General features: G+C 46.5%; 1 protein-coding gene across 1 annotated transcript in view; it reads left to right on the top strand.

Moving 5' to 3' along the window:
* FRMD4A (FERM domain containing 4A) overlaps nucleotides 1-23,030 on the top strand; it is a 239,649-nt gene that overhangs the window by 127,911 nt on the left and 88,708 nt on the right. The window contains exon 5 of the mRNA XM_067564578.1: nucleotides 14,510-14,594. Coding sequence (XP_067420679.1) covers nucleotides 14,510-14,594 — 85 coding nt within the window. The remainder of the gene's footprint in view (nucleotides 1-14,509; nucleotides 14,595-23,030) is intronic.

The following is a 23,030-nucleotide window of genomic DNA, read 5'->3' on the forward strand; positions in this document are numbered from 1 at the left end:
GAAAAAATCATTCCATAGTACCCAGGAAAGTAACTCCTCCTATTAAGTTGTCTTTTCAATGCACTCACTACTATTCATAAACTTTGATTACAGGGAAAGAGGAGAGAAGGCAGACTTCTTTTTATCTCTGATATCTGATGTTGCAGATTCAATGTTAGAACTGTGCTCGGACCGCTTAAAGCTATGGTTGCCAGTGGTTCAACAGACACTCTGATGTCTTGCATGTTTGTAGGTTACTGTGCACATGGCAGCTGTGGATGCTTAGAGCTAGAGATGGGCCTAGATCCAAAAACCCCAAATGTTTACAGAGCCACCTCTGTTTAGAACCAAATCAACCAGATGGGCTGTTTCTATAAAGGTGCTAAACATAAATGCACAAATGAGTACCTACATAAAAATCTAATAAAAATACACAGTAATAGTTGGTAATAATGATCCAAAACACTACAGCTATCAAGGGTATCACTGTAGGGCCAAATTCAGAAGTCCTTACTTGGGCAAAAATTCCACTGAAGACATTGGGAATTTTGCCTGAGTAAGGACTTCAGGGTTTGACCCACAGTGTTTTGGACCCATTGCTACAAATAAATAATAATAAACACTATAGAACCACTGTAGTGTTAATTTTGTTAGAAGGGCAGGTAATTAACCACAATTGTTACCATATAGATCATGTGAAAACACTCATTTGAGATCTTTGGGCAGCATAGTATAACCAAGAGACCATTCCACAGTGGAGGAGGAAAGAAACATTCTCAGAGCTGTGGATCAGTACAGTAGTTCAACACTAAACGTAGGGCCGTGGGTTCTTCTGTGACCATTGGGGAAAAGTCAGTGTTCAGCGGACAAAGAGGGGGAGTGCTAAATGCACACTGAGCAGCGGGCTCCACTCTCACCTGTGGTAATGAGTACATTGAGCTATAACTTGAAACCTAGCGGGATCCCAGCAGGCTCAAGAGACAGTAATGGGTTTTATTTACCTTCAGTTTACTATCTATCTGCATCCCATCTGTGCATCATAGGTCTATGGCAAGGTGTAAAGGCTCTCCAGCAACTAAAGGGTTATTACGCTCCTGCCTGTCCCATGGCTGATCTGGGCTGAAAGAAAGGGGCGGCTTTGCAAAGGAGGCGATAGGCAGAAGGGTTTGTCCTCTCCCTTGCCAGCTGGCTGAAGCTAGATAGGCCCCAGGCATCGGTTACCCAGTAGTTTGACTTGGTTTGTTCTGGCTCTGAGCCCTGAAGAAAGAGGTATGAAGAGACCCATAGCTGGGGACTTTATTTTTCCTTCCCCATCTAATGAATGCACACTGGCCCTCTGTTGCTAATGGCTAAAGGAGACCCTTCCTTAGTCAAGTGGTTAGCTTCTGTGTTCTATCCCCTCTGTCACTGACACGTTCCAGTTGGTCATGGGTTGCAATACAAAGATAACCATGACGTCTCTCTGAGATGTCTGAGCTTTGTTACTCTTTATTGTATATGGCACATCACCTACTGCGGTGTTAGTGATGCTGTCATTGTAGAAGGCTGAATGTGCTTGCTAATAGGTCTCCTGTATCATCACTACTGTATACTTACAATGGACAAAGTCTGGCTTAACATGGGAACCCTAATGGGGGATATCACCGTGACTAACTCAGTGCACCAGATCTTTGTTACAGAGAATTCTGTTACCAGTATTTAAGTAGCATGCGTTTAGTTCTCTAATATTTTTAAGTCTGTCATTCATCCAGGATGTGAAACTAGTAAAGACATGGATCTTTAGGCAAGAGCGGTAAAATAGTAATTTGGGGAAAGGGGAAACTTAGGTAGAACTATTGTATTTTACATGAAAACCATCATGTTTTATTTATCCTTAAAACGCCTGCAGTGGTTCTGCAGTGGTTCTGGTGAGTCAAGTCGCGAGGCACTTCACTGTCTACATTTAAAAAAGAAAAGTTTTGGGGGAAGGGAAAAGATACCCTGCAGACTAAGAGTTTGAAAACCAGTAACTTTTTTTTCTAGGAGAATTTCTCTTCCTTTTAGTTAATCTAAAATCAGCCACAGCGCCCCTCACCCTCCCACCATGCACTACACAGTGTATAGAGCACAGCATTTCTTGGTAAGAGCTGCCCTGTGTTCTTGCACTTTCATCCAATTATATTGCCAATAATCTGCACTGACGGGCACCCACTGCCACTCTATGGAAATCAGTGGGGCAGCACAGGGTTAGTCATCTTTAACTACCTGAAAGGGGGTTCCAGGGAGGATGGAGCTAGGCTGTTCTCAATGATAGTAGATGACAGAACAAGGAGCAATGGACTCAAGTTGCAGTGCGGGAGGTCTAGGTTGGATATTAGGAAAAAGTTTTTCAGTAGGAGGGTGGTGAAGCACTGGAATGGGTTACCTAGGGAAGTGGTGGAATCTCCATTTTTAGAGGTTTTTAAGCTGCGGCTTGACAAAGCCCTGGCTGGGATGATTTATAGAATCATAGAATCATAGAATATTAGAGTTGGAAGGGACCTCAGGAGGTCATCTAGTCCAACCCCCTGCTCAAAGCAGGACTAAGCTCAGCTATATCATCCCAGCCAGAGCTTTGTCTGGTTTAGCTGAGGTTAGTCCTGCTTTGAGCAGGGGGGTGGACTAGATGACCACCTGACGTCCCTTCCAACTCTAACATTCTATGATTCTATGTTAGTATTTGTTCGCAAGGGCCCAATTTTGTCCTCAGATGCACTTAGGCAGCTCCCACTGAGGTTGTTATCTCTTTCTGTCTTAGGTTTTTATACAGTACTTCTCTGTAAGGTTTCAAATGGGAGATGCACAGGGAAGGCAGAACTGGTTGGTCAGATGTGAACTGCCCCATGCTATCACTGTGCATTATTATGTTTTGATGCTGTGTGTTAATATGCATGTACAGAGGATCATAAGCCCACATGATGTTTTACACACAGGCAAAACCCATTCCCTGCCCCGAAAAGCTTATAATGCAAATAAGGCAGACAAAACAAGAGACAGGACAAAGGTCTAGGATAGGGAGCATATGGAGACGATCGATAAGGAGAAAGAGGTAGGAGTGATTGCTTGCAGAAGTAGATTTTAGGGAGGTATTTGAGAGTCGCAGGTTGGGAAATGAGGACAGAGAAACTGTACTGCACACAGAGAGCAGCAGGTCAGAAGCCATGAAGCTAAGTGTGGGAAAGAGAGACCCAGCAGCAGACAGGTGAGAGGATTAAGAAGCAAGACACAATGAGTCAATGGAGGGATTCAAAAAGTGTAGGGGGTGATGTTATCTATGCAGAGGGAAAGGTAGATGCAGCAGCATTGTGACCTCAGCTGAAGGTGCAGCAGGAAGAATTCAGAGCTGGCGTCCCCAGAGATGAGTAGGTCATAGTGGTAATAGTCAGATAAGTGGGCCATTAGAAAGTGAACTTTGCCTTGATTTGCAATCCCCAGCCTGAAACAATGGTCTGGATGTCATGGGAGATTAGTAATTCCTATTCAGGGAATATGTGAGCAGGGAGCAGATAGAGTGGGATTGCTTTATCTTTTGGAGATTCATTGCAGTTTTATTAATTGACATGAAGAAACAGTCAGTAGAACTCATTCCTTTCGCCAGGGCAACGTCTCTTTGGTGAGGATACACATCCCGGGGGGCTCTCCACTCGTTACACTGTAGCCATTAATCATTCTCTGCAGAAGTAGTCATGCCAAATTGGAATATTCATCCTGTGGCATGTGCTGCTGGGAGAGAACTGGGTTGCCGAGAAGGAATTGGTAGCACTCCAACCCCAGGGGAGCCAACAGTTTGTGTCTGTGGCAGAGCTGTGGTCCCCTACAGGAATGTCCATGTCAGGTGACGCCTGTAATGTAGGTTGGTTGTTACCAGCTGGGTTAAACTCAGCAGGGGAGGGGAGATCGGAAACCCTAAATGGAGCAAGTGAGACCCACTGCTGGGGAAGTAGGGCTGCTGTAGAACAAAATGACTTCAAGTATGCTGTAAGATGCCAGCAACGGCACAAGCTTTATATGTGTTACTATCTGCAGTTTAGCTTTACCTTGTACTCGGTCCACATTGGAGATTCGCCCTGATTCCAGCCATTGGAGGGTCAGTGTCGCTGCCCCAGTGTGACCCCCCCCTAGTGTATATAGGACAGACCACTATAAACTGCTCTTCACACTTATGCAGCTGATGCTGATTTCATGTGTGGGTTAGCGCTACCAATGCCAATAATGGCTTTGCCAATCAACACTGGGAGCTTAAACTGATGGCTGGCAGTCAATGTCTGGCACCAGGGTAAATGTCCAGTTCAGACAAAACCTTAGGCTACTTTAGTTTTTCAATCTTTGCCAGATCCAGTGTTTAAAACGATATTCCACCATTAGAAAAAGGCTAATATTAAACAAAGCCATCTGGGAGCATCTGTCACTCTGCGGAAGGGTGAGAATGAAATGCTAATGAATGCAACATCCTTAGGGCTAGATGGACCTTCCATATTGTTGCCAAAACACCCCATCTCTCACTGTGCCGGCTAGAGGATAAATACGGGACGCTGTTCCATGCAGCTCTGAGTCCTCAACCCTGCTTGAGTCACTTACGCTGCGATCACAACACAACATTCATTTCTGCTAGCTTTCACTTGTCTTTGAGAAATTAGATTGGGGATGGTGCTGATGGCAGCCTGCTATGATGTGAATATAACCGCACTAAATTAACCAGAGCAATTTATTTATCTCGCATGTTACGGGTTCCGTTTCTCCATCTAAGGTGTTTGCCACGGGAAAGAATTGAATGTAACGTTCAGAGGTTTTCCTTTTTCGGTGAGGGGAGGAGGATTAGCTGTGATGTCCTCTGAATACATTTCTGGACCAGGTTGTAAGGCTGGAGAAAGGGAGGCAGGAAGCTGATGATTAGGTGAGAGCGGAATGTCTCATTCCCCATTGCAATGCCAGAAGTTCCTTCTCCCCTCCGGTGCACGTCTCTCTCTCCCATGCCCTCTGATGTGGAATAGAAGCAGCATTCCCAGAGATAAGGGCCAAAGGGCTAATATGAGATGTTGGTTCAAACGGGGTAATCAAAATAAGTCAGGTTCATAATCCAAGGAGCAGTGTTTTTCCACTGTATTTGACTGGAAACTCAACAGATACGCTTCACCTGCCACTGTACCTATTGCAGTGAAACACAGAGGCCGACCCGTGCTAGGCTTTGGCCATATACAGAGGAAGAGCCAGACCCTGCTCCAGATCACTAACAGTAAATAGACAAGACAAAGGGGAGGACAAAAGGAGTGTTTGACATGACGTGCACCTGCTGACAAGACCCCTAAGGGACCAGACAACCAGACTGGGGACAGGATGCATTCCCCCACCCTGTGCTGGGAGCTGTAGGATCCTCCCCCTTTCTGCCCCAGTACACACCAGCATCCCATCTGCACCTGGAGCTGTGGGGAGGAAGGTGTGAGGGCCAGCTTCATGAGCTCTGTGGCTGTGGGGAAACCCCAGCACTGACCTGTAGCCAGTTTCTGCTCAGGTCGGTGGGAGGAGAGGATGGGTCCGGGAGCGGGGAATAGAATCTACCACCGTGCCTCGTTATACTTGTACAATGCCATGCACAGCTATGATGCTATATAAATAACAGTCAAAACAAGAACTTTGTTAAACCTGTCCTCATGCCCAAGTCCCACCAAGGTGCCAACCCAGGTTCCCCACAATTGGATCTGCCCCTTCCACAAAGGCTGGCTTAAGCTGTGCCATAAACCAGATTTTCCACAGCTCTGTGTAAACAGGGGTCTTTGTCCAGCGTACACCAGGCCTGTCTGTACTAAGGGAAAAGCTTGGCACGCACACTAGTGAATACAGGGAATAGCTTGTCTAGCCACAGGATATAAATACAGTAACTCAGACTTTGTTTGCATCTTGCTGAAAGCAAAGAGTCCCTGCAGACAATTTATCACCGCCTTCCCAGGATGGCCTCATGTTTTAGTCACCATGGGGAAGGTGTAATAAATTGCCTGCGGGAAAGCTCCACTCCTCTGAGTCTCTTTTAAGGTTTGAGAAACTTCTGTCCAGCCAGAAGATTTACTTGTGTGAGGAGTGACCTTTGCTTGAGCAGAGGAACTAATGGAGACTTTGCTACTTAACACATAGCTCTGTGCTTAGCCATCCATTAAACACACATCTTAAAAGCAGTTTCACTCTAAAGTCCCATCATGTAATTTCTGCTTTTTGCTTAACTGGCAAATACATTTATATGAGTGAGCTGTGTTTAGAGAAAGGGATAAGTAATTTTCACTTTTTCCTTTACCGTGAGTCTTTCAGCAAAAAAAGGAATGTAACAACCCAGTCCTATAAGCCACATTTTGAAATTTCAAGTGTTGGCAAGATTGTGTGGCATTTAGTATTATGAAGCTCTTAGTTAATGTAGTGAGAGGCACTATACAAAAACAATAGAAAGATGGGCAAGCTGTCAGTATGAGATATGTGTCTATGGTTTTATCATAATTAATACTTAAGCTAATGCATTAGTACAGAGACTTTGAGTTGGTCAAAATCTCAAAGTCACCATCTCCACTGCCCTACACCTTGTGCAGTTATATTTGTACAAAGTGGGTCTGAAATGCTACCACCCGTATAAGCACATGGGTAAATCTTATTTGAGGGTGTTTCATCCAAGGCATGTTACACAAAGTGCAAGGCACTGGAACACTGATCCCGTAAGTCGGTAACTGCTAGGAATACAAACCAGGCATTCTGATCTCCAGACAAGCTTCACAGACCTGAAGCCAGCGGCGTATATTCAAGGTAGTATGGTATGGTATGGTGCTTAAAGCATGGCACTGGAAGTCAGGACACCTGGGTTCTCACTGTTATTGACTCACTGGGTCTGATTCTCCACTTGCAGCAAGTCAGACTTCTTTATTCGCTCCCAGCAGTGGTAGGGTATTACACCTAGGTGCATAGAGCTACGCCAGGTGCAAGCCCATGGAGGTAGTGGCAGTGTGACTTTGACTACATCAAAGGGTGAAACCTTGACCTCATTGAGATAAATGGAAAAGCTCCCACTGGTTTAACTGAGAGGTCAGGTTCTGAAGCTTAAGTGATTAAACTCCATAGGTGCAAAGCAGTGGTGTTATTGCTCCCAGAATGAAGTATAGGGCACCCACGCCGGTACCTTTATGATTGGGAAGTCACTGTTGATGGAAGAACTAAGACTACGCGACTTGGAAGTCAAACACTAGGCCATGAAGCTTAAGATACAGCATGGGAAATTCCCATTCACACCCTCCTTTTCCACTTTGATTCTGCTGTAAGCTGGCTGTTGGAGAGGATGTGGGGGAGGTGATCATTTGCACTAGCCGGGCCTTCTCATCCTCAGAACCTGCTCAGCCAATCGCCCCCTCCTCCAAGGGTGGCAGTGGAACAGCACAAATTCTCCCTCATGCTCTGACACCCCGTGTGTATTATCTGCTTCCTGCCGTTTCCTCTGGCGGATGAGGACAGCAGGAGAACGTATTTCATAGTGAACCTTATTACGTGTTCCTAAGCAATAAACCAAGTGACATTGGAAAGGCCCCGTCTGCAGCACTGCAGCTCCTGCAGAGTCAGGGTTGAAGGATGTCTTTGGGGGATAGACCCCTCTGGCCAGAACCCACCTCTCTCCTTTGCACAGCTCGGTCATTTTTCGTCAGGTAAGTCTGCAGGTCTACGTTCAGCACAGCTTGGGGACTCACTAGAGTCAGCGCCTATGCACAGGCTGCTTGATGTCACACCCAAATACTGTAGAGGAACGAGACCCCAAATTCCTCTATTCTCACCTTCCCATGGAACTGTAGCTTTTACAATGGTACGTTTATTGAGCACCTCTCATTGTCTGTATCAGAGCACCATGGCTCCTTTAAGGGGAGGTTCCCCAACCCGGAGGAGGCTCCACTGGGAAATATACAGCCCGAGGCTGTATCTAACTTTCCATTTGTTTCCCCACTGGATGCTGGAAGGAACAGTGCATGTGTCCCCATACCACCTCTTCAGGCCACCTGTTCCTTCCTCACACGCCACCCCTTCTAATTGTGGTTTCTGGGCCCAAAGAACCCCTTCCCCAGCCCCCATGGAAGGCTATGGGGCAAATTCAGCCACTGAGGTGACTGACGCCCCTCCCCCCACACACACACTTCCATAGGGTGAGGGGAAGATGTGGATATAGCTCACTGAAGCCAGTGGGGTTCCTCCTAAACAGCTTGCAGTTGGGTGTCTAGCCCTAAGGAATCAGACCTCACGATTTAGGCCCCTGCCGGTCAATTAGTATTAATCTCCCCATTTTACAGACGGTTAAACTGTAGCACAGAGAGAGCTTTCCAAGCCACCCCACACATCAGTAAGACAGCTGGGACCCAAAGCTCCCAGTTCCCAACGGGGTCTGCTCCAGCCACTAGATACATTTTTGTCAGTGCTCCAAAGATGGTGTAAGTGTGGAAAACGTGCAGCGGCTTGGCAGCATGTGATACAGGAAGAAGAGAGGGAGGGGAAAAGACGTTAGCTCTGGTCAAATAATAGCCCCAGCTTTCTAGGCTCAAATCCTTCTCTAGGTAAGATTGCGTTCACCTTCAGAGTAACGCTAAATGTTGCAGCCCCCATGTAAGGAAATGAAAGCAGACAAGGCTCCCTCTTCCTGAGCCCTGTCTGCCACAGACTAAATTGCCCATTAGCTTTGATAGCTGGTATCTGGAATAGAATGAGAATAATACCAGGTAAGGGGTGAGGCCCCACTTTCCCAGCCCTCTTAGGAAGGAGGTGTTCAGTGTTGAAATTGATGTGGAGGGTTCCACCACAAAGGGGAGATGGAAGGGGCTCTCACAGCCTTGGATCTTCATATATGTTTCAGGCTGATTACTTAGCAGATCTGCAGCAGGGTCATCTTTGCTTTATTTTCTCTCCCAAGGAACACTGCGTGCTTTAAATGTCAACGCTTAAAGTGTGCATCCATGAACATTAGCACATGGGGTTTGAACATAAAAGCAGCACAGCAGTTCGAGCTGTCTAAGATAATCATTTACCACAAGATGCTGGATGTAACAACATCTATATCCGATGTGCACATACACATCATTTATTTTTGCAGAGAGAATATTGTCCCATACTTGCTATATTAACCACTGAATTTTTAAATGACATGGCAGAGAGACTATAGGTCAGATCCAAAGGTCACTGAAGCAAACAGGTAGCTCTCCACGTTCAGTGTTATGGACACTGAATTCAGTTTTATCCATTACTTTGTTGATAAACCTAAGCGTCTCTGCTTCTTGGAAAGCTCTGTACTGCATCCCACTGAGAATAGAAATAGTCATAGACTTTAAGGCCAGAAGGGCCTGTTTTGCTCTCGTCCATTGTTTTCCATCCTAGGAGCTGAATATACTGCACAACGGAGCTGATTGAAAAAAGGTAAGTATACAGCGTGAAAAATGTAGAAAGAAACTAAAAAAATATTCTTTTGTTTGGAACTTTTCACAATCATTTTTCAATTTTTTAATGTTTGTTTTGTTTGTTTGTTTGTTTGCTTCAGTGGGGGGAAAATGCACACACTCTTCTCCTCCTCCCCCACTGAATACAAAAAATAAAGAGGGAAGAAAAAAATTTAAAAATGAGTGTGTTATTTTTCCCCACCAAAGCGAAAAGAGTATCTTTGAAAGTTTTTGAAAACTACCAAACATTTTATAAAAATGTTCTTTTGAAATTTTTTTGCAAATTAAAAACTTTGACAAAAAAGGAAACTTTTGTGCCATTTTTGTCAGAAAGCCAAGTTTCATTCCAAAAGCTTTTTTGATCACCTCTGTGCATAAGCATGAGTTAAGCTTCACAACAACCAGGAGAAGTAGGGAAGTGTTATTATTAAACACGTTACCTTTGGGCAGACAGAGACACACACATATTAAATAATGTGTGTGCTCATGCCCAGTTAAGTTCCTCCGTATTTGAATTTATATCCCGGACACGTTTACCATGGCAAAGCTTTATTACCGTCTGGCAATTCTACCTAAATTGCTAGGAAAGAAATACAGATCTTGTTATAGACACTGATCTCAAACACTGGGAATAATACATTCCGTTGAACAGTAGGTGACTAGACAGCACATAGTTTGAGCTGATAGAGCCTTTTGCTGATAGCAGGGGTGGATTAACTCTCCTGTGGGCCCTGGGCTATTAGATTTTGTGGGGCCCCTGTATACAAGTCTTTTTCCTAATTTAAAACAAAATGATCACAATTATGGCATGGAGGCTATTAACGCTATATTAAACTTGCCTTTTAATTAACATAAAGCTGTTCTGTGGTTACATTTCAGTCTTAAAACATGTAGAACAGGGGTCGGCAACCTGTGGCACGCGAGATGATTTTGAGTGGCACTCACAGTCACGCTGGGCCCACATCACGTGGGTGAGGGGCAGGGCCGGGAGGGGGGAACGGCCGCTGTGCGGCCCTGCTTGGGGCCGTGAACGGCTCCTGGCCAGGGCATTGGGCCCACGTCATGTGTGGGGGGGAAGGCGCAGGGTTGTGAGGGAGGGCGCGACCGCCACGCGGCACTGCTTGGGGCCGGGAGCAGCTCCTGGCCAAGGCGCTGGGCCCACGTCACGTGGCAGAGGGGCAGGGGGGAGAAGGGGCACAGATTTATTTTTGCGGGGCCGCCCGAGGCCCGAGGCCCTGCGCTGCAGCCCCTAAAGCGCCTGCGTTAATCCGGCCCCAGCTGATAGGTTGCCAAACCCAACGTGGGTTCTGTGACGTCGAGACACCTCTGCGGCTGGCACTCATTGGCCCTCTCAGTGGCAAAAAGGCCCCGAATTAGGTGGGCACAAGGGCAGAACTTCCCTCCCAGTCCTGGAGGTGTTCCCTGCATGCGCTGAGCCTCGTTGGATGGGAAGATTGCTGCCTGTGCTGTACCTGCTACATGGACATAGAACTTTAGCCACCAGGGCTGTCACGCAAGCACCTTGCACTCGTCTGAAACTCACACACACAGCCCTGGGTTTTCACATGATATTGAGAAGAGGATCCGCTAAATAATCAGAAGAAATGGAGACTGGGGACTTGGGGCTCTCTCAGGAGACATTCAACCCCTTTCAGAATCAGGCACCTTAATGACAATGGAACAGGGGGCAAGATTTTCAAAGGCACACATGCCAGTTAGGCGTCTAACTCCTCTTGAAAGTAAATGGGAGTTAGGCACCTAGCTGCTACTTGTGCCTTTGACTGTCTTCTCACCCCTGCCTTCCCATCCTCAGCTTTTGTAAATCTGCATAAAAGTCCATGCAGCTATGCCGATTTCCATCCGCTGAAGATCTGAGATTCTGTAGTTGCTTGGAACAAACACTATAGCAGAAAGGTGGAGATATGAATTGCCATTGATCACTACATGGCATGGCTGAGCCTCTGCTGTCTAAGAGCGAGTTGCTAACCTTTAACGTGAGCATGGTCTGATCAGAGCCAGACGTGCACTGCCAACTAACAGATTTTAGTGCTGTTCAAATGTTCAGATGTAGTGGATTCACAGATTCTCCAGTATCTATTACAACACTTACTATAATCTTCCTGCCACTGAAAGGTAGCAGTCAAGACAAGCTCTGTGTGTTCATTACACTATGCAGTGTTCACTGGTCCATTTAATTAATGCTTATAAAATATACTTGGCGAATTATGTGACAAGGGGATGGGGACAGGGAGAAACAGGATTGTAATTCACTTGATCTTTTTCATCTACATTGTGAAGTCAAAACCCCCCCAAAAACCTTTTGGTGATTTCATGCCTTCTGCTGTAAGAGTGGGGAACTACACTCTCCTTGAAAAACTTACTGGCTACAAGTTGAAACACTGGAATTCGCTGTTTGATGCAGTATTATTTATTGGTTATATTACAGTAGCATGTAGATCTCCAACTGCAATGGGGGCCCAGCTGTGTGAGACTCTGTGCAAAAAGATATGCCTTTTTAAAACCTGTGCTCAAGGTTCATCAGAAGTTATGGGCTTGATACAGGGGATACTGGGTGATATTCTCTGGCCTGTGTCACGCAGGAAGTCCAACTAAATGGTCTGCGTGTTCCCTTCTGACTTAACATGGATGAATAGATGAACACATAGTAAAAGACAGTCCTTGCCCGGAAGACATTACAATCTAAATAGACAGGAGACAAAGGTTGGGAAAAGAAGCAATATAATCCCTGTTCTACAGACTGGGACCAGAAGCACAGAGAGAAAGAGGGTGAGTTGCTCAGAGTCATACAGGAAGCCTGTTGCAGAGTCAGGAACTGAATCCAGACCCTGAGTTTTAGTTCAATGCTTTAACCACGGGGCCATTCTTCCTCTCTTCTTCAGCTGAGATATTTGGTCAGACTCATTGTAAACAAATGTATTCTCCTTCAGTGTATTTGGAAATATTGATGGTGGAAGAAGGGTTCATAACAATGTGCACAAAAAAATGAAAGTGCCTTTTCCCTCCTATCGAATTGTTCCACTGCTGGCTGTGAATTCAAGGGAATGATCTGCATTTCTGGTTTTCTGGGCACACCCCAGAGCAAATGCTGCAAGAGTTCTCTGCACAGATCTTTTTAAAAAAAAATAAAACTAGCAGCCTATGCACATGTATTGTATTGTCTGTATTGTGCATCTGCTCCAGCACCTTCCCAGCATACATTATACCATGCAAGTCACTTGAGAACTGGGTTTTCTTTGTGCATTTAAAGTATCATATGCGAGCTCATGCAGGGACTCACTTGTTCACAGAAAGGGTTTTTTTATGCCCACATAGAAAGCCTTAGGAAGCATCATTGCTGCTTTAAGAAATGCAATACTTCCCCCTAGTGTTGAGCAGGAGGCTCTAATTTATTGAGCAAACAATAAAAAGGTCTTTGCTAACTGGTAGTGCTACATACAATCTCCGCTTGGGAGCTGAAAAACAAGTCCTACCTCATCACCAGTAATAAAGATCACGCAGTCAGCACTTAGCTGGCATTGTTGCTCGTGATGTGTGAGGGTAGATTAGGTCTCCATTTCATTGGTGTATTGGCTCTTCAGCGCCAGCAGCACCAATCATTTTGTCAGTGATTTCAGCAGCTGGGACTCCAGATGCATGCAGAGAGCATGCATGCAGTCAGAAGATGCCTGTTTTATGCAGTCTCTTTTCAGAACCTAGCCCAGCGTATAAAACAATTTGTTCGACAAGGCAAGAGAGAAGCAGTTTTGAAGGGTCTTCAGAGGCGATTCGGGATTGCAGATTACTGTTACTGAATGTGTATCTTGCAGTGGCACCCATCACCCTAGTCAAGGCCAGAGCCCCACTGTGCCAGATTAGACTGGCGTGTACAAGCACATACAAAGTTTACAAATTAAGGCCACCAATCATGCTAACTGCTTACCATGGGTAGAACCTTGCATGGAGCCCCATAGACTTCAGTGGGGCTCCTCACAGGTACAGCTCAACTGGGAGGGTCGGGGTTTAAGATTTCACTGAAGTTGGAGCAGTTTAGACCAGGACTGAATTTATGGTTGGATTTTCAAAAGGTCTTTCTTTTTCTGCTAGCGCCTGATTATACAGACAGCACTTCCCTGGCACTTTCCCAGTTATGGTTGCCTCTGATGGTGTTTGGAGTGTAGTTTAGATAGGGGTTGTGTCTGCCATTGTACTGCAAATTAAAAATCAGTCTGAGCTAGAGTGGACAGAAGTATGATTTGATTTTTTTTCCTTTCTGTGAAAATATAGAATACATACAGAATATGCTTTAATCATTCTTTGAGTCCAGAGTATATATTTTTTCTCTCCCTATAGTAATGTTAGAAGCAGACACGGTGCAAATATAATTAGACAAAAGTAATAGTCAGCTTTAGATTCTGATGGCATCTTGCATTTATTTCACGCAGCTAATTAGGGGCCAGATCCTGTGTCCATTAAAGTCAATGGAAAAGCTGTTGTGGATTTCAGTAGTACAGAACTCAGGCCCCAAAACAATAGAAAGTAGAACTCCATGTACGCAAACAAAATCTGTTTCAGAGTGTGTTTTGTTTTTTGTTTTTTTAACAGAAGGGATGTGGCTAAACAAGTTTCTAATGTATATTCAAGGATCATTTCATCCCTCACTAAACTGTGACCACTTCTGGATTAGAATGCAGCCATTTCTTCATAGCACCCAGCAATGCTACCCAGCATCTTAGGGCAGGGAGTGAAAAAGATATACCAACCAAGACTGCAGGGGAAAGTTAGACAGATATAAATATAGACAGATATAAATCCAACACTGAAATAAAACAAATAATCCACCTGGTAATTCTTTTCCTTTCAGCATGGTCAGAATTTATACATAGAGTTATGCAAAATGATCAGGTCTTAAAGGACACACAAATCTCTCACCAAACCACAGAATCCTCATTATAAACAAAAGGAACTTCCTTTATTTTTATAGTCCACATATCTTTATTGATCAATCACATTTTTCATGTAATCAAAGTCTAATTGTATGTTTCCTGTGGAGCTCATCTCCCTGTCCCTTTCCTTTTCAGGTTCTACATTGAGAGCATATCTTATTTGAAGGATAATGCCACCATCGAGTTGTTTTTCTTGAATGCAAAGTCCTGTATTTACAAGGTAAGGACCCCTTTGAATTAAGGGTGGATTCAAAAAAACTGGGGTACTTCATCTGGACATGGGGTTTTCCATCTGCCCACATAAGTAGGGATGCTGCTGTAGATAATTCGCATCTACTGCTGCTGATTCAGGTTGTAATGAAATAAAATGCTCACAGCATTCTAGTGAAATAAGAGAGCTCATGTGAATAAAAGAGGCTGGATGGGGGTGACCTTGCGTTACTAGCCTTCCAAGAGTCTCCTGGTCTATTTACTCTGCCTCTTATGGATTGTCTCACCATGCTTATGCCATCTGCCAGCCCTTTCCAGAGCACCCTCATCTGTGATCTTTTATCTATGGTCTGCTCTTTGTTTTATCTGTTTCGTGTACCGCATGCTGGGCAATAACAAGAGAGGACTCCATGCTTGTAAAACTTCACTAGCGCTTTATTCAGGGGACAGTTACAGAGGCGCTGCAGCTGCAGGTAGCGTTTTAGGTGTGTGCACACAGACTGACTTCTGTTCCTGGTGCCTCCTCCAAAATCCTCTTCCCTCCTGCGGTCCGTGCTCCTCCCTGCATGTTCCATACAGGTTGCTACAGGATCTGTCGTAAACTGAAGGCTTGATTATCCTCTCCCTTACAGGTGGAAAATAGTAAGTAACTTCCTTGAATGGAGTTACATCAGCCTGAAAGGTGAATCAAGCCGTGAGTCCTGGGGAACAAAAGAGCCCCTTTAAAGAGTAACACTAGCCCAAATTGAATTCAGGTACATCATATACAGTGCTCACATTTCGGTTGTGAGCTCTGTATGGCCAGTGGGGTGATGGTGGCACATACGCTGCCTGGCCTGCACGCTGCGGCCTTAGCCCACCATCTCCCCTCCTGTGGAGTCCTCTGTGGGTTCCTGAGAGTGGGGCAGCTGACTAGCTTTCCCCACACAGAGGACACCCTCAATACAGAACCAAAAGCACACCATCTCTACAGTAGACCCTCAAAGTTACAAACACCAGAGTTAAGAACTGACCATATACCTCATTTGGAACTGGAAGTACAGAGTCAGGCAGCAGCAGAGACCAAAAAAAAAAAGGAAATACAGTACAGTGCAGAGTTAAATGTAAACTACTACAAAAATAAAGGGGAAAGTTTTAAAAAAATTGACAAGGTAAGGAAACTGTTTCAGCACTGGTTTCATTTAAATTAAGATGGTTAAAAGCAGCATTTTTCTTCTGCGTAATAAAGTTTCAAAGCTGTATTAAGTCTATGTTCATTTGTTAACTTTTGAAAGAACAACCGTAACGTTTTGTTCAGAGTTACGAACATTTCAGTGTTACGAATAACCTCCATTCCCGAGGTGTTGTAACTCTGAGGTTCTGCTGTACTTGCCCTGGTGTGACTCGCCGGTCGGCACTTGTTACACATCCCCCTCTGTGCCTGATCCCCAGAGGATATGGGTGTGTTGCAGCTTTTGGCTTGATGAGCCTGGATCTTTCGTTCAGCGTTTGGAGACTCATGCTTTTAGCTCTCCATGGTCCCTGGTGTTGGAACAAATAGTGACCATTGCATTTCCATAATGCTTTATTGATATTAATTATCTCAGACATAGATCAACATCTTCAATTTACAGGTGGGGAACTGAGGAACAGAGAGATTGAGTAACTGGCCCCAGGTCACATAGGAAGTCTGCAGCAGACTAGATCTACCTAGATTCCCTGAGCACAGACCATACAAGACAGACGAGGGCTTGAACAGGTGATTGGATGTCAAGAATTGCACTTGAGTTGTAATCGCTTTGACAATGACTGTCTCTGTAGCCATGAACAAGTCCTCTTGCCCCTCTGCCTTCTTCCTGACAGCTGTAAAATAGGGGTAGTACTTGATCACACATACCTACATCTAATCTAGATAGTGCTAGATCTTACAGCACATCCATTCCTTTTATATCTGTCCTAGTGCCTCTCACAAGAGTGCTGGGATGCTAAACAATTCTGTTTGTAAAGTGCTTTGAAGATGCTGCTGTTTCAGTTTCCCAGACAGTGTCAGAGTGTTCACATCCAAAGCAAAACATCTTGGACTGAAAAAGAAAAATTTAAAAATATTTCCACTGTGACATTTAATTTCCACCTCAGTCCCCAACTCCCACACTTCAATCTTCTATCTCATCTATCCCCCACCTTTCTTTTTCTCGCTATATCTAAATTTGTATGGCCTAAACTAGCCTACTTGACAGTTTCCCTGCCACAGAAACAGTAAGACGTAAAAAAAAAAAAAAAAAACCCACCTGAAAATAAATTGAATCAAATTGTGACAGAGGCAAACAGGAGGTTGAAACTGATAAATATATATATATATATATAAACCAGTGAGTGTTTTAAAAAAAAGTTCTTCTTTTGCATAAAAAATATAAATGAGTGATTGTGCAGGTTACCCCTGCTGTTGTAGTGAGAGGAATCCACCAGAAGAGGGTGTCCTGGTAGCTAAATTGAATGAATCAGGAACTGCTTGCCTAGCCATTGGGGTGGGGGGGCAGGAAGGGGTGAGGTAAAACCCGTACATGGTGAAATGTTTTTGTGCCAGAAATAATCTGGCCTTGCGGACTATTGAAAAAACACCAGCCTGTTGTCATTAGTTACTGAAAACAAAACTAGCCCTTGCGCAGAAATGAGTGTGAGGTAGATAAGCAGCTTCCCAGCTCAGAACTCAGATGCATAAACTCATCTCAAGTGCTGCCCCCAGATCACACAATCGCTTTCTCCTCCTGTGTCCAAGAACATTGTCTGGTAAAAGAGAAGAGGGAGCAGCTCTGAGTCATCTGATTAACTTGAAAGCCCTGGTGTAATACATGCTCAGAGCGTCAGGGGGCTGGATCACTAAGGGCTGGTCTACACTTAAAACCTGCAGCGACACAGCTTACAACATTGACAAGGCCTAAACCTGTAGATTCCCAGGGACCTACGTGGGTCTTGGGGACCAGGGCCATCCATGAGGAGACCTCGACCTTGTCTCCACTAGCACGTATGCCAGCAAAACTTTTGTCGCTCGGGGGTATTAAAAAAACAGCCCCCTGAGCGACATACGTTTTGCCGGCATGTGCGCTCGTGTGGGCAGCGCTCTGTCGGTGGGAGGTGCTCTCCACCCACATAGCTACCGCCGCTCAGTTAGATGGTTTTATTCTGTCGGCAGGAGAGCTCTCTCAGCTGCACAAGCGCTCTTACAGCTTGGGACAGCTGTGTCGCTGTGAGTTTTAAGTGTCGATTAGCCTTAGTTTCTCCCCTGGGGCTCCCTCACACACACTCACCCTTCACCCCCATTGCAACTGTGCCGCTTTGGAAACTCGAGCTGATCCCGGAAAGCCCTGCTTGGAAGCTGGTTGTTCTAAGAGGCTGTGAGGGGGGCCCTGGTGGGTGTCTCTAGTCTGGAAATCGCCGGCAGGCTGGGCCCTTGTCTGGAATTATTCTCTGTCCACCCCACCTCTCCGCTGGCAGAAATCATCCCTAGTGAGTCGCCTCCCATCTGCCAGTGAGGGAGCAGCACTTGGGGAAAGGAGAGAGGGGTTGGGCTCTGAGAACAAGGGTATTATTCTTGTCCCAGTGCTCCAAGCAGGCAAGGAACTTGCTCAATAAGAAAAGTTACACAGGCTTTTGGCTCCAGTTTCCAACAGCGTGCTCCACTAGCCCTGTCCTAATCCTTAATAGCAACAATCCTTTTGGTCTCAGTAGGCTCACGGTCGGTTGCTCAGATTTCGTGTGAGCAGAGCAATGACTTAGCTGTAAACCCCCTGACTCTGGGGGCACCCATATAGTTAAGTCTCCCCTGTGCAAATGTAGAAGCCATGTTAAGTAATATGGCCGAGAGAGAGGGGTTTTTGTGTGTGTGTGTGTTTAAGTTTAAGGCACTGGCTTGGGATTCTGGAGATCTGGGTTCAAATCCTGCCGCTGACGCAGCTTTCGACATGACAATGAGGTCTCTGTGCCTCAGTTCTTCCCCCTGTGAAATGGAGAGAGTAACCGTCCTTCCTCCCACTCTTTGTCTGCCTTGTCAGTTTGGGTGTTGTAAGCTCTCTGTGGCCGGGGCCACCTCTTGCTTGCAGCACCTAGCAGAGTGAGGTCCCGACCTTGGCCGGGGCCTCCCGGTGGGACCACAATACAAGTAATGCAGCTTTGCATCGAAGTTGGATGCTCTGGTGCGACCGCCCCGCTGCATTCCCCAAAGGCAGATGGAAACCAGGGGGTGGCTGGGCCATACCAACCAAAATGCCATTCGTCTGTATCCATTGCAGGGGCAAAGGGGTTCCTTGCTTTCAATTAGGTGTGGGAAATCCTGGCTCCTGACTCCAAATCCTGGCTGCTTTTGAAACACCCCAAGAGCTAACGATTGCAAAGCCTGTTAGAGATGAGGCCTATGTGGTTTTTGGACGTTGCCCAGGGGGGTTTTTCAACGATGCCCTTGGCTGTGATTTGAATCCATCTAGCAACATCTCAAAAACTTCCCGCTGTGGTTTTTGTTTTTTTTTTAATTAAAAAAACAAACAATCAACCTGCCTCATGCTGACATGTTTCTTCAGGGTTTCCTAGATCCCAGGCAGGAATAAGGATGAGGGTTCCTGGTAGGAAGGTCCGGGTTTCTCCCTCCTCGCCCCCACTCCGGCACCCTCACACAAAGAATACAGTGTTTGGCAGGGTTGCTAACTAATGGACCCATCCTCCTCCTGCTGAACTCGGTGGCAAAGGTCTCATTGACATCAGTGGGTGCAGGATCGGGCCCTAAGCCCCGGGACCGACAGAACAGCTCTGGGATTGTCTGCATCTATGAAGCTGTGGTGGGAACTCTGCAGGGGTGGGGGAGGGGCAGGGCCCCATGAACCTAGCCCAGTGGTAACTGTGCAAAGCTCTGCTCTCCAAAGAGGCCACTGTTCGAAATTCTTACTCAGCCCACAGGCTGCTCCAGCGACAGGCTCTGTAAGCAATGCGCTTTGGTGCCTAGGGACCGTCCTTTGGGAATATTGCCAGGAAAAGCTTATGCTGCTGGGGTTTTTTTTGGAGGAGGAGGCAGCTTAATGACAGAAAGCGGGGAAGGGAGAGAAGGGAAGCCTAGAAATCTGGGTCGATCTATTTCAGTCTGACCTCTCCTGAAACCATTACTTTGCACATTCAGACCTACTGTCATCTGAAGACAAAAATAACCCTCTCTGTCTGCAAGACTCCCTCCCGGGGCCTTCCCTGTCTGACTTCCTGCCTCGCTCGGGTCTTAGTTTGTTTGAAAATGTGTTGAATTTTAGTGCATTTGAAAGATGGTGGAATAACAGGCCTAGAAAAAGCAAGTTGCTCTTTTAAGTGAGGGGACAGGCCGGGACGGTGCAAGCTCTAGGGAGCCCAAAGGAAGTTCAGTCTCTTTGCTTAGACAGGGCTTGGCCACACAGCAGTGTCAGGTGTGGCGGTGGATGGGAACTGCACAGAGCTCACCAAATAGCCATCAAACTGCGCTAAGAAGGGCCCCTCTACCACTCTGTCCAGGTGTGGAATTCCCATGGGCCTTCTGTGTTCTGAGGGTCTCGGCTCTACGCCCATTGACCCATGGGTCTTAGCTATACTGAAGGCTTTCTATAGAGCCAGCATGGTGGGTGTAGATAGTAAGCACCTGCTTGAATGTGAGCTCTCTGGGGATTTGCTGTGTGTCTGGATCTCACCTCTGGGTGTGTTGGTCCTATACCAATAATTCATAATAATAGTCCATCATTCCCATTGGCCTGAGGTCCTTACCTACATTGCAGGGCTTCTACTGCTCACTTAGCCATCACCACGGCTGTCTCCTGGAAAACGTGTTCATTTGGGGCCAGGTCATGCCTGTGGCTGTGCAGTGGGGGAGCAAGCACAAAGCGCCCTCCCCAGTTGGCATGGTCCTTATGGCTGGGGCAGGCAGAATCAGAATCTCTGCACTCGGTGGAGTGCAAGGACAACTCCGTTCCTGCTTTCCTGGGGGCACACAGTGTCCCAAAGGGAGGTGGAGACGTGGATTCTCTCCCACCTCCAGCGCTGCTCTCAGCAGGGAGTGAGCTGCACCCTGGAAGAGGTACAGGAGAGAAGGTACTGCCTCCCTTTGGATCCTGATGCTCTGTGTCTCCCTGTGCTTCTCTTGAGGTATGTCTGCACTGCAAATGGGAGCGTACCTCCCAGCCCGGATAGATACCCGCTCCCTTGAGCAGCAGTAGCACATGCCGGTCTGCCTGGGCTGGGACACACGCTGTCAGGTGCAGTGCAGACACACCCGTAGCATGGGTTGTGCCCAAATGCCGTAATTGGGCCCTTCCTTTGTGCTGATGTAACTCACGACCCTACTGTGTTCCCTGGGCACGTTCACGTCATTTGTGAAATCACTCCAAGTACATCAGACATTGATGCAGCAGCTGAACCTGAGGAAAGCAAGGGAAACCTCTTCACTGCATGCTACAGAGCCCTTCTTTGCTCACACCTGAATGCAGCCCGAGTGGATCATTCGAGAGGCGGTGAGGTAAGCCACTGTACTAGAAAGCTGGCACTGCTGAACCACAGGGCTTAGACAAAAGTACCTGGGTCTCATCCTCTGTTTGCCAGGAGCAGAGCCAGCACAGCTCTTACAGCTTTTGAAATGAGGCCGGTCCATTACCTGCATGGAGTGTATCGTCTAAATTTAGGACCCTGTCTACACTTACCTCTGAGATTCGGCGGCAGTCGATGGGAGTTACACAAAAAATGTGCGTAACTCCCGTCGACTTCTCTGCTCCTCTTCTGCGCGCCGTCTTTACTGCACTGCGCCGACGGGAACCGCGTTCCTCTCGATGCAGCGCTACGCCACTTGCGAAGGTGGTCTTAGTATGTCGATTTCTGGATCGACTGAGCAGGTCTTCACTGACTGCTCAGTCGATCCAGAGAAATCGATCTGATGGCAACGACTTTGCCGCCGTCAGTGTAGCCGTAGCCTAGATCTCAGGTACCGGATCCACCTTTCTTTCCAGACACAGTAAAGCAATTAAAACACGAGCCTAAATTCCAAGAGCCCTGCAGGAACCTCCAGAGTCAGAATCCACCATAAGTTGATTTGGACAATGTAAGACCTCAACCCAGGCGCCCCAGCAGAGCCCTGTTGACCTCAGCGGTGTTGTGCATGAGTGAAGGGCACTGCCTATGTAGATGCAGTTGCAGGATCAGGGCCTATGTCCTGTGGTAGTAGAAAGAAGCACAGTTTGTAAGACTTCCCTGAGAGCTGAGAGAGACAAGGAGGGTGAGGTAAGATCTTTTATTGGACCAACTCCTGTTGGTGAGAGAGAGAAGATTTCAAGCTTCACCGAGCCCCCTTCTCCAGGTCTGGGAAAGGTAATCAGAGTGCCACAGCTAAACACAAGGGGGAAGAGATTGTTAGAGACTGGTTTTATGTCTCATTACAACAATCTGTAACCCACTAAGGGCTTGTCTAGATAAACAGCGCTGTCTGCAGCGGCCCAGCTGCCCCACATCTGGTGAAGAGGCTCTACGCTGACGGGGAGAGAGCTCTCCCATCGGCATAATAAAACCACCTCCACGAGCGGCAGTAGCTATGTCGGTGGGAGAGCTTCCACACCGGTGCTTATGTAGGTGTAACTTACGTCGCTCAGGGGACTGGCTTATTCACACCCCTGAGCGACATAAGTTATGCTGACATAAGCTGTAGTGCAGACCTAGCCTCGCTGTCTGTTGTCCTATGACTGCAGAGGGTGTTAATTGCCCACTTTATTTTGAATAGTTTCTTGCAATGTGTATTAATTCCTTACATCTGTTTCCTGAAATCTGTGGCTTGGGGAGTCCGGGTATGTGTACTGCGTGGCGGGAGAGTTGAACTTGCAGCTGAAACCAACATCTCAGTTTCCCTTTGTTGCTTTTCTTGGTGCCTGGATCCTACAGTGATGAGCACTGCAAGACAGTGCTTAGATCAGATAGCATTTGACTACCATGCGATGTCGGGAATACGATTTCAGCCCAACACTGTAAATCAGCCCAGACAGCTGTGTGAGAGAAAGGGTTGAAACCAGAACACTGGGTCTAAAACCCTCCTCCGGGAGCTTGGATTGGAATCCAGCTCTAACCCAGGCACAGCATAGCACTGGTCGTGAAACCTGAGGCTAGGTCAGTTTGATTGCATACACAGCACGCTGCTCCAGAGGCTACAGCCCTTCCGTTTTCCCTGCTGAGGAGAGAGGGGGAAAGCCAAGTTCCCATGAAGCCTGGGTGGTATTTTGGAGAACAGAAAAAATATTACATATTGCCTTCTCCTAAAAGCACATGAGAAAGACTGATCTGCCCCCGCCACAACTCCTCCGTTCCGCCCCGGTTCAGTTCTGATGTTGCGCTTCATTTACTAGGACCGAGTTCTGTGTATTTTGCTTTCTCCACATCGCAATCAACAGGTCCAGCATCCTTTTGGTCTCCAGGAGTCATGGGAACCCTTTGA

Source organism: Emydura macquarii, unplaced genomic scaffold (assembly GCF_026122565.2).
Source record: "Emydura macquarii macquarii isolate MOO-44397 ecotype Brisbane River unplaced genomic scaffold, CSIRO-AGI_Emac_v2 contig_2636, whole genome shotgun sequence".
Classification (NCBI taxonomy): Eukaryota; Metazoa; Chordata; order Testudines; family Chelidae; genus Emydura; species Emydura macquarii.